This window comes from Amaranthus tricolor, chromosome 2 (genome assembly GCF_026212465.1).
Source record: "Amaranthus tricolor cultivar Red isolate AtriRed21 chromosome 2, ASM2621246v1, whole genome shotgun sequence".
In the NCBI taxonomy this organism is placed as follows: Eukaryota; Viridiplantae; Streptophyta; class Magnoliopsida; order Caryophyllales; family Amaranthaceae; genus Amaranthus; species Amaranthus tricolor.
The window spans coordinates 36,642,575-36,654,515 of record NC_080048.1 but is presented as its reverse complement, the minus strand read 5'-3'; the positions used below and the strand labels follow the sequence as shown (position 1 = coordinate 36,654,515).

The 11,941-nt window shown below is 32.5% G+C and overlaps 1 protein-coding gene across 2 annotated transcripts; it reads left to right on the top strand.

Annotated features, from left to right (window-relative positions):
- Positions 1-5,306: 5,306 nt before the first annotated feature.
- LOC130806184 (heat shock 70 kDa protein 15-like) lies at positions 5,307-11,901 on the top strand. 2 transcript variants are annotated; one of them, XM_057671163.1, is made up of 10 exons: positions 5,307-5,477; positions 6,872-8,064; positions 8,758-8,985; positions 9,127-9,222; positions 9,308-9,532; positions 10,094-10,288; positions 10,387-10,533; positions 10,647-10,796; positions 10,899-11,029; positions 11,298-11,901. In XM_057671163.1, exons 2-10 carry the CDS (start codon positions 6,895-6,897, stop codon positions 11,482-11,484), a joined length of 2,529 nt encoding a protein of 842 aa, XP_057527146.1. In that variant the 5' UTR covers positions 5,307-5,477; positions 6,872-6,894; the 3' UTR covers positions 11,485-11,901. The 2 variants fall into 2 exon arrangements, with proteins under 2 accessions (XP_057527146.1, XP_057527144.1); XM_057671161.1 differs by having other exon boundaries at positions 9,308-9,541.
- Positions 11,902-11,941: the final 40 nt, after the last annotated feature.

The window sequence follows — 11,941 nt, the reverse complement described above, 5'->3', positions numbered from 1 at the left end:
TTTCATCATTTCTTGATAATGCATAATTCAAATCTACTGATTTGTTAAATCATGTCATCATTCAAACCACCATCATAACTTTTAATTATAATAATAACACACATGAAAATGAGTCTCATAACAAGCGAAACAAACTATATATTTATCTATGCACGTGCAATGATAATCATTATGCATGAATATGTAATATATGCACCTATCCCATATCTACCCAAACTCTCACGAATAACATCTAACTTCAAGCAATTTCTCAACGAATTTGAGGACACAAAGCGTCGAAAATAGGGACCACTGGCTCTGGTAACACCCTGAGATTTTCTGACGTCATTAATTAATTTTTTTAATAACTTTTGGTGATTTTATTTATGTTAAATTAATTTAAAAGTAGTTTTAATAAACTCCTTTCATATATGAATTTAAATATTAACATATATTTATATTAAAAAATACAATTACGAATTTAATAAACTCCTTTCATATATGAATTTAATAAACTCCTTGTATAATTGTATTTCCACTGCGTAGTTTATAACTCTGTATGGTTTTAAAGAGTTAAGTCATTTTAAAACGCAAACATCGACACTGGAACCACGATCCATGCTTGGCATGTTGATTTGAGAAGCCGACGACGAATCATTCCACCGTGGTGTGAGATTTTAAAGGCAATGATGTCTTAGATTAGTTTAATGTTTTTATTTTGTTAAGTGCTCTACCACATGTTCGATTTTTAGAAGAGATGCTACCGAAATTTCCACTCACCTTTTTAAAGTTAATATTTAAAATTTATCCAAATTCTTTTCCTTTTCTTTTATGTAACACTCGAATTTCCTCCCGTCCTTTACGGTTTTGGTTTCTTTAAGTGGTCGGAAATTCAGGGGTGTTAAAGGAGCGGATTCCAAGAGACAGAAATCGTAATGTGGGCTCTGATCTTAATATATTTCTAATTTTATCTGGTTCCTATATTATTTAGACTTTAGAGTATGAGTAGATTGTGAAGTATGAAAGCTTTTATTCTCGGTGTCGATGGATGTAGCTGTCACATTGATAGTGAACCATGTGATTTCTCGGTGTGATTTTCTTTATTATTTGTTGAATCTTTATCGGTTTCTTTATTTTTTTTCCAATTTTTGCTTTCGTTGTCGCACAAGAAATTGTTTACTAAAAGAATTGATAATCACTGCACCACAACCTTGTTAGTGTTAAAAAAATGTTCCAATAGTGGATTTGTCACAAACATCATCTACAACTTTACATAAATAAGAAATTTGTAGGATTTAATAAAAACTAGTATAGAAACCCGTGCAATGCACGGATTTTTAAATACATTAATATTTTAATGAAATTTTAGACTAATAAAAATTTTAAATGAAGGTGAGTAATAAAGCATTTACATATGTATATTATAATTGAAAAAGAATTAAATATAAAGAAACCCAAAATAGGTTGTTAATAAAAAGCTTTAAATATATTATTATATATATTACATTCTCAATACGATGACATATTTTACCATCCTTGTTGTATATGAGAATTCTTAGTCTTTTCCTGCTAGTTTAGAAACAACAACGTAAAATTTTCCATGACTAAAAATAAGCTTAGGTAGGAACATACCAACATGGGATGGTATTTGTCCTTGACTTTTATTAGTAGTCATTAATTTTTCATGTTCCCCGTCACTCTGAATTTCTTGAATATAATTTAAACCCAAGGTTATTCTAAAAAATATTATTAAACAACACTAAAGGTTCAGAGAGAAATGATATGAGCAAATAATTGGAATGGCCATATTATGGGGCTATTTATATTGTAATTTCTACCATTAAAGTGTTAATATATTTTTATTTTTAAAGGAATAATTACATTACAGAAAATCAAATAATATTTTTAGTTGATTGATTTTTATTACACTATATTTGGTAGCTAAGATAGTCTGATTGCCTACACACTAATTTGCAATTGGCTGATTTTTTTGTATTAATTTATTTGTTTCCATAAATGTCATTTGCTTTAATATTTTTTGACATTTTTTCTAAAATTCAAATTTGTAATTATGGTAGTCTAACAATATAAATGACTGATTTTAATGATTAATTAAATAAATTTTATGTCATTTCAGTTTTAAATAATTATTGCTGGAAAAAGGGCAATTATATACTTCTAGTAATTTAATAAATTACAATTCAATTGGAATGGATGTAATTTATTTTCCATTATAATTTTCTAAATTGTACATTTATATATAACAATGTAATTGGAATGGTTGTGATTTATTGCAACTATTAATGTATACATTTTTTCCAAAAATGCAAATGTGTAAATTGGTAATTCAAAAAATTACAAATTAGTCAAATTCAATTAATACTGTCCAATAAAAAAAGACAAATGACATGCTCACAATCAAATTCTCTTTTGCTATTATAAAATAAAATTAATAGAATGTATGATTTATATGAATTCTACAATCATCAGTTACTTTCATATTATTACCTTTGTTCCTTAGAGTTCGCCGATCAAAAATGGCCAAAGGGACAGACAATAATGAATAAAGTTGTGTTATAACAAAACCCTTTGTTAATAGACCTCAAACACTACTTGCGTCCTTTAGAGCTTGCCTCATTTTACTTGTGTCCATTGCCAAATATGCTTGCTCAAAAAAACATATACCCTTTTATCCTAATCAAATAACATCTTGAGGTCCGCCCTTCTTTCTTTTCTTACTTCACAAATTTTTATGAGTAACAGTCTCATTGAAAGACCATCTTTAATTGGATCAGTTTAATATCATTTTTTTTATTTAAGTAAGCTTTAATGGCTGTCTGAGAGTTTTCTTTTTTTTTTTTTTTTTTTTTTAAATCTTAGCGTGTTGTTTTAGTGTGAACTAATTCAAAACTATAATTAATTCTACGTTGCGGTTATCATTGGATCAGTTTCGTATCAGCAAGTCTTGTATTAAACCATCCCGCGGTGAAAAGGCATCATTAAAGAATAATTGTTTTTTTTATATATTATGGTTAATGTGTAAAAATATTGCAAACTTTAAAGGACATCATTTCTCGTCTGGTTCTCAGAATTGGGCATATAATATGTCATTGGAAACTCTTGAAGTCTAGTTTCTAATGTCGCAAACCTTGCATTAATACGATTTATCTATAAAAATTTATGCCCAAAAGAATGAACATGTATCCAATTTCAGCATAAAATAAACTTTAAACGATCGTCATTTCTCGCTCGGTTATTGGAATTGGGCACATAATATATTATTGGAAAGATCTTGAAGGATAGGTTCTAATAGCGCAAACAACACATTAATCTGATTTTCCTATCAAAAATTTTGGCCAAAAGAGTAAACATGTATAAAATTTCAGCACTAAGCGCGTGACTAGGTTTATTTTCCGATTTTAAAGATTGTTTTCTTTTTTAAAATATTTTTTTTTATTTTAACTTAATTATTATCAATAAATTTTGTTTAATAATAATAATGGTTATTTTACAATTAAAAATAATTTAAGGGCATTTTAGTAATTCACTTGAAAAAAATAGCGATGCATTAAAAAAAAGTGGCGACTTTTAAGAATTGGGTTTTATTTTTGTCTTATCTAAGTTCTTAAGTTCTAATGATTTGTTTCAATCATATTTTAAACATAATAACCCCACTTATTTAGTTATTTATTCTCTTGATTCTAAATGAATACATCTCTTAATTTCTAAATAAATATATTGCTTTAACCCATCGATAATATACAATTTTTTTATTTTCGTGTAATTTGCAAATGGAACATAATGCGTTTGATTGAGGAGTATTCTCTAAGCTTTACGAATAATATTTCTTTAAAAAATTAGTTAATTTTAGATAAGTAAAATAAATTAAGTTTTGTATTTGGATAGGCTAGAGAATTTTAATAGCAATGAAAAGAATGAATTAAAGAATGACGTTCCTATTATAATTGATTACTCCCACATGCGAACTTGACGGGGGTTCGCGTGTGAGGGGGGTGTTGGGATGGGTTATTCCACATCGATAAATTGAAAATGGTGTGCACGCTTTATAAGCTATTAGAGACCTTCTTCCCATTGCCATATGGTTTTGGGATGGTATATATCTCCTTGGCTTATAAAGTGTGTGTACTTATGTCCCTCCGTTAATATGCTGGCATTCACAATAAGTCCAGCTTAATTTAACATGAATAAATCATTTATTCATTGTGTGAGAATCCGAGACATGTCACAAGGAAAAGCTCTCAGCCTACAAATTTGTAATTGTTAAAAAAAAAAAGTTAAGTTTTTGGTATTTAGTTTTTTCACAAAAGCTTATAGATTTTGTAATTATATTTAACTTTTAAATGCATTTAAAACGATTTTAGAGGCTTTTTGGCATTTAGCTTTTAAAAATTAAATGTACTTTTAACTTTAGTAATCATCGCCAATTAGGTTTTATTTAGTTGGAGCAAGTTCTCTTTTTTTAAGCAAAGTTATGGTATCAAATTTCACATATTACTTTTATTCTCTCAATCTATTAAGCAGTAAAGTCAAATATATAAACAATACTTATAATAACAATGGCATTATTATTGAATTTTAGTGAAAAAATTTTTGTTAAAATTATGACACAAGTAATTTAAGAAAGTGATCAAGTCAGTAATATTTTCTTTTAGTATTAGATATGAAATGATAGATAGATAAATAAATTATATATATTTCAAAATAATTTGTGAATTACAACCTTACTATTTAACCTTTTGTGAATTATAATCACAATGTTTGCTAATTAAAACTATCAAAGTATTAATATCTACATCGTTCAAGCCATATCACATAATCCCGACCACTTAATCTGAAATTTCGACCACTAAACCTAATATGGTTGAAATCATGTGATTTTGGCCTGAATACTGTAAACATTAATAATCTGGTGGTTGTAGTTCGAAAAAAAAATTGATGTTTATTCGCAAAAGAAATAAATTTTAAATCTGTAATTTGCAAATAATTATACTCCCTCCTATTCATATTAAGTGTCTCATTTTTTTTATTTGGTCAAATCATCTTAAATATTTCATTTTTATTTTGGGTATATTAACTATCAATTTACCCTTATTAAACTTAACTTTTTCACACATTTACACCTATTAGTCCTATTTTACCCCTATTAAAATTTAAAGACACTATGATTTTTACTTTTATATATACTCATTTGATCATCTAAAAAATGAAAAAAAAGTTAAATGGAACACATTTTGGTCAATTTTGCCAACGAAAAATCAAATTTTGTGGTAATAAGGAAAATGAAAATTTAGCAGGAGTAGTTTACAATTCAAATACCGTCAGAAGTATTTAGACCCTTCAATACTTCTTTGGAAAACTCTAGAAACTCCTTTTCCCTTGTGAACTGCTCTAGAAAAACCCTTCCAAACCTGCAATTTCACGACGTTTGCAATCGAATCTCTCCGCCGTCTTCCGATCTTCCTCTCTTTACTTCATCGGTCAGTTCTTAGTTCTCTTTCTCTTCATTTTTAACAGGTGTAATTACGATCGAGAAATCCTAAATTTTGTTTTTTCCCTAACTTTATTGGATACAGATTTAATGTTGTGCTAGTTAGGTTTATTGGATTCTTTTAGTATTGTTGTTTTGTTTGCGCATAGTTATCGTAATTGTGAAATGAGGTATTTTTGGTGAATTTAATTTGGCGATTTTGCACTACTTGCTTTATTTAGTTCTTAGTTGAATTATTGAGCTGAAAGATCATATTATGTTTAGTTTATTTGTGAAGTTAATGTGATGCATGATTTGATTCTTTGCATTTCTATTTTATATACTAATTTTCGCGTGTGTTGATTGTTAAAGTGAATTAGGTTTCCCCTAACGGATTTTCAATCTTATCTTGTGTATTTCATAGGAGAAGGTAGTTTTGGTTTATGACTGGTATAAATTTGAAAATTGATAACAGAAATGTGCACAATGAACACAAATGACATACGGCTAAACTTAGTGTATTTGTTATTCACCTGTCTTGTAATCAATGTGCAAATCAACAATTATTATTTACTTTGATATACTTTCGTCCTCAGTACTCCAATTTTTTATGGCGCCGTTTAGTGGGATATGTTTGTAAAGCAGTCTCCAAGACATTGTGCGTATTTTTGATACGAAGACATTGTGTACATTAACATGATCTAAACGTATTATTGACGATTTCCATTTTTTGTCTGAAGTGTCTGTTCTTGTTAAATTGGTATGAATGTATCACTGCCATTTCTAGGTAGTCGTTTCTTGAGTCATTGTGAATTGAACAACTAGAAAAATAATCTTTTTCATTGGAGAAGTTTAAAGGTTATCTTGGTTCAGGTTAGTCCAAAATAAAAACTTTAGCTTATGTTAGGGATGTTAAGAGAATTGGTTATTGTTTAATCCTAATGTGATTTAGCAATAACCGTATTCTAAAATACATTTCTATTGGTAATCATCCATACAACACGTCAAGCTGTTCAAATATTACATTGCTTGACAACATTTCGCATTGATTTCTATTTTTACTTTCAAATTTAGAAATAAAAAATATACATCAAACAAGGAAAAGATATAAGTTAATTACAAATGTTGACTTGCATATTGTTAAAATGATATTGCAAATAAGTGGTTTTTTGGGACCCGATCGTAGTTGACTTTATCTTTCAGAGGAGAAACAATATTGTAATTTGCGTTCTCTGTCATCTATGGTCGTCAGATTATGATGCTAGACAGTAGAGAGCGTTTTGTTCTGTTATTTGATTGACGTAACTTGCATCCATTTAACTCCTTACATTTTATGCTTTTCGCAATGAATTTTGGAGCTGGGAAGACTTGATTTGATTTAGAATTTTTTTTTTCCTTATTCAGATTGACTGCTTAGTTTTTGAAAGATGAGCGTGGTTGGGTTTGATTTTGGTAATGAGAGCTGCGTTGTTGCTGTCGCAAGGCAAAGAGGAATTGATGTTGTTCTTAATGATGAATCGAAGCGAGAAACCCCTGCAGTTGTCTGCTTTGGTGACAAGCAACGGTTTATTGGGACAGCAGGAGCTGCATCAGCGTTGATGAACCCAAAAAACACTATATCCCAGATAAAAAGATTAATTGGTCGCCAGTTTTCTGATCCCGAGCTGCAGAGGGATCTCACTTCTTTCCCATTCACTGTTACTGAAGGACCTGATGGGTTCCCCTTGATCCACGCACGGTACCTAGGTGAAACTAAAACATTCACCCCGACTCAGGTGTTGGGTATGCTGTTGTCAAATTTGAAAAGCATAGCATCCAAGAATTTGAATGCGGCGGTTGTTGATTGCTGCATTGGTATTCCAGTTTACTTCACTGATCTTCAGAGAAGAGCTGTTTTAGATGCTGCTACAATTGCTGGACTACATCCCTTAAGACTGATTCATGAAACCACAGCTACTGCTTTGGCATATGGTATCTACAAGACAGATTTGCCTGAAAATGACCAAATAAATGTTGCTTTTGTGGATGTTGGACATTCAAGTCTGCAAGTCTGCATTGCTGCCTTCAAGAAGGCTCAACTTAGAATATTGGCTCATTCATTTGACCGATGTTTGGGTGGGCGTGATTTTGACGAGGTTCTTTTCCAGCATTTTGCTGCTAAGTTCAAGGAAGAGTATAAGATTGATGTTTATCAAAATGCAAGAGCTTGCCTTAGGCTAAGAACAGCTTGTGAGAAATTGAAAAAGGTTCTGAGTGCTAACCCAGAGGCTCCATTGAACATTGAGTGCCTCATGGAGGAGAAGGATGTGAGAGGGTTCATAAAGAGGGATGAGTTTGAGCAACTTAGCTTACCAATATTGGAGCGGGTGAAGAAACCTTTAGAGAAGGCTCTTGTAGAAGCAGGTCTAACTGTTGAAGATATCCACGCTGTTGAGATTGTTGGCTCAGGCTCTAGGGTTCCAGCTATTTGTAAGATTTTAACAGAGTTCTTTGGGAAGGAGCCTCGCCGTACAATGAATGCCAGTGAGTGTGTGGCAAAGGGATGTGCCTTACAATGTGCAATTCTTAGTCCGACATTTAAAGTTAAAGAGTTTCAAGTGAGTAACATTTTTTACTTTTCTTGTCATTTTTCCTTTCCATGGTAATTCTGATCTAAAAGATGTGGTTACTCCTGTTCATCTCATTTGCTGGGTCTCTTGCATATTCTCTATCTTAACATTGTACAGGGTGTCTAATTTTTTTGTTATTAAAAATTTTGTGTATATGGTTTTGATTTTGGTGATGCTGCTGTGTTGTGTAACGAGTGTTACGTGGTTATCTTGAAGTAGAGCATCTTAATTTATGCGTTTTAAATGGATCCTGATAGTATTTCTGAGTTCAAATTTAATGCTCTGGCCTCTGGAGCACTTTTTATGTTTGATTAGCTGGTTGATTATTGGTACTAGTTTGACTTTTACATTTAGCTGGTGTTGTGTGGAGTTGTATTTGTGTTAGAGATTTTTTTATTCGGGAATAGGATATAGAATTCGTACAAACAAGGGGAAGAGGGTACAATGTCTTCGTGTAGGTGGAGAAAATCGAACCCCATAGCTCACTACCACTAGGCTAACCTAGGATTCTCATTGTGGTAGAGATTTTGCATGGTAGAGATTTTGCTTCTGCTGTAGCCTGTATTTGTGGTAAAGATTTTACTTTTTCTTTATGAGTATTCACTTAGACATTTAGTTACAGTTTTTTGAAGTTTTTGATTGATGCCATGCCTTGTTTACGAACTTTGTTTTCTTATGCAGGTTAACGAGAATTTCCCATTCTCAATTTCATTGTCATGGAAAGGTGCTGCAGCAGACACTCAGAATGGCGCTGCAGATGGGCAGCAAACTACAATAGTAATCCCCAAAGGGAGTCCTATCCCATGTTTAAAGGCTGTAACAATACTCCGGTCAGGCACACTGACTGTTGATGTGCATTATGCTGATGTTAGTGAGTTGCAGGCTCCAGCAAAAATCAGCTCCTACACGGTTAGTAATATCCCTCGTCAATTTGTGTATGCTACCCTAATAAACTTCTAATGCAACGAGTAAACTGCTGCACTTCCTCTTCTGCTGTTTTTAAAATAATTATGCCTCTTACATGTCTCTTTGTTTACCTGGAATGGGCAGATTGGTCCCTTTCAATCAAGTACTGGTGATCGGGCAAAACTTAAGGTCAGGGTACGGTTAAATCTGCATGGAATTGTGTCTATTGAGTCGGCAATGGTGAGTCTGCTGCAAACACTTTATTGATGAAGGTTAATTTTTTATAAATTTTTGGATGGCTTATGAAATCACCTTTTTATTTTAGCTCTTGGAAGAGGAAGTTGAAGTCCCCATAGCAAAAGAGAATGCAAAGATGGAAACTGATGATGCTCCAAATGAGACTCTTACTGGTAAAGCTGATGTGAACATGCAAGATGCTAACCCAGCAGCAGAAAATGGTGCTCCTGAATCTGGAGAGAAAACTTCAGTTGAGGAGAAGGCTTCAGCTGAAGTTAATGACAAACCATTGCAGATGGATACTGATGCCAAGGTATTCCAGGTTGATTATTTTTTTTTATTTCCTCATGTCTCGTTAAGTGTTTGTAGACATTATTGAATTTGTTTTCGCCCCCTGTATATACTAATTTATATAGTGCTGTTTAACAGGGCTACAGGTTGTGTAGCATTATGAACTTTATTATTTTTAAAAGTTAAAATTTTGATGCTTATGTAGCATTATGACCTTAATTATGGGCTGCATGCGTTGCATTGTAAGGTTAAAAGCTTCATATATTTAACATTGTAATGTGGTCTCATTGTATCTTTAAATTGCAGCTTGTTATATCTTTTGAAGTTTTATATTATATGGGCAGAAATGTATGTTCAAGTAACCTAATACATGTTCAACTTGTGTTGTTGATCAAAATTCAGGTTGCCAGAATTCCCATCACTACAGATATCATCATACTATAATTACATACTTTGTTGCTTAGTTACTGTATTAGGAGGTTGTATAGGAAGCTATTTAGTCGATTACTTTTGAAGTTTTAAGTCAGTGCAGGTTTGATATATTTTTGTGGTGGATCTTATGCGGATAACTTTTTTGATGTAGGCTGATGCTCCGAAGATAAAGGTTAAAAAAATAAATGTACCTGTAGCGGAGTTGGTTTATGGTGGTTTATCACAAGAAGCTGTACAGAAAGCGGCTGAGAAGGAGTTTGAAATGGCTTTGCAAGATCGTGTAATGGAAGAAACTAAGGATATGAAAAATGCAGTGGAAGCCTATGTCTACGACATGAGGAACAAGGTATGTAACACTGTCTAGATCAGTATTGGGAAACATTTTGTGAATATGAATGTTATTTGGTGTTCGTGAATGACTTGCTTTCTTGTTTTTCTGTCCAGCTTCATGACAAATATAATGAATTTGTCACTCCCTCTGAAAAAGAGGAGTTTATTGCCAGACTTCAAGAGGTGGAAGACTGGTTGTATGAGGATGGTGAAGATGAAACAAAGAGTGTTTATGTTGCAAAGCTTAAGGAGTTGAAAACGGTAATAACTCTACTTTTAGGCTTGAGTTTCAAAAACCGTACTCTATCTTGCTTTACTTTTTTTTCAGTGGAAGGTCTGTTTATGCTATGCTGATTGTACGTACTAATTTGCAGCAAGGCGATCCAATTGAAGAGCGTTACAGGGAGCACACGGATCGGGGATCTATTATTAACCAGCTTGTCTATTGCATCAATAGTTACAGAGAAGCTGCAGCATCTAACGATTCTAAATTTGACCACATCGATATTTCCGAAAAACAAAAGGTACTTTCTGTTTTTGTTGGTGCATATATTTTCTTGGTGATGCATATATTTTTCTTGATGATCAAGTACTAATCATTTTTTATCCTTTCTGGATGATTCTAGGTCCTGACTGCCTGTGTGGAAGCTGAAAATTGGCTTAGAGAGAAACAACAGCAACAAGATGCGCTTCCCAAGTATGCTGCTCCTGTTTTGAAGACAGCAGATGTGACAAAGAAAGCTGAGGAGCTTGACAGGTAAAGTTCATGGTTCTTCGAGTTTTTCTACCTTTACACAAAACTAAGCAGCACCTTCTTAGTTTTCCTTTTGCATCAATACTATATATATAGCTAAGCTTGCATTTTCTAGGCTCCGCAATCTGTGTCAAGACATTGGTTTGGAATATTTATTTTGTTAGTTTTACGTGTTTATACCTGCCTGATTGTTGGATCTAAAGCAATGCTGATAAGCAGGTTTCGGTCCATCTTTTCATTCTCCAGCTTACCTTGTTTTTGCTGATAACAGGTTGTGTAGACCAATAATGACAAAACCAAAACCAGCTCCCCCAAAGCCAGCCAGTCCAGAGCCACAACCACAGCAACCTCAAGGAGGTGAGGCCCCCTCACCCGGTGGAGATACCAACGACAATGAGGCTCAGAATGCTGAGCCTATGGATACTGAGAAATCAGAGACTGCTCCAAGCGCTGCTTAAGTTGGTATTACGCATGTACTTCATGGATATAGTTGGAGCTTCGATGTGTTATCGACCCCTACGAATTTTAGGAGGAGCTTGAGCTATCAAGTGTTTTTGTTGTTGATTGGGTTTAGACATTAGAATATTGTAATTTTGTTTTAATTTTTTTCATTAGGGGTGGCTTTTATTATTATTATTTTACTAGGGAAAATGCAGGTTGGGCGAAGGAAGTTCTTCAAAAATCTAGTTTTTTTGGATGGGTTTTGAAGAGGATAATGAGGTTTAGTATTCTTGTTGATGCTTTACTCTATATTATCTTCATATTGTTATTGAAAAAAAGATTTTGTTTTACCATTGCTTTTGCTGCTTTGGTTATTGTCGGTATCAATTCAAATGCAGTAATATAAAGGGTACTAATTTATTTATTTACTCAAATAGATTTTGTGCAATATATTAATTTTTGATTTGTTAATTA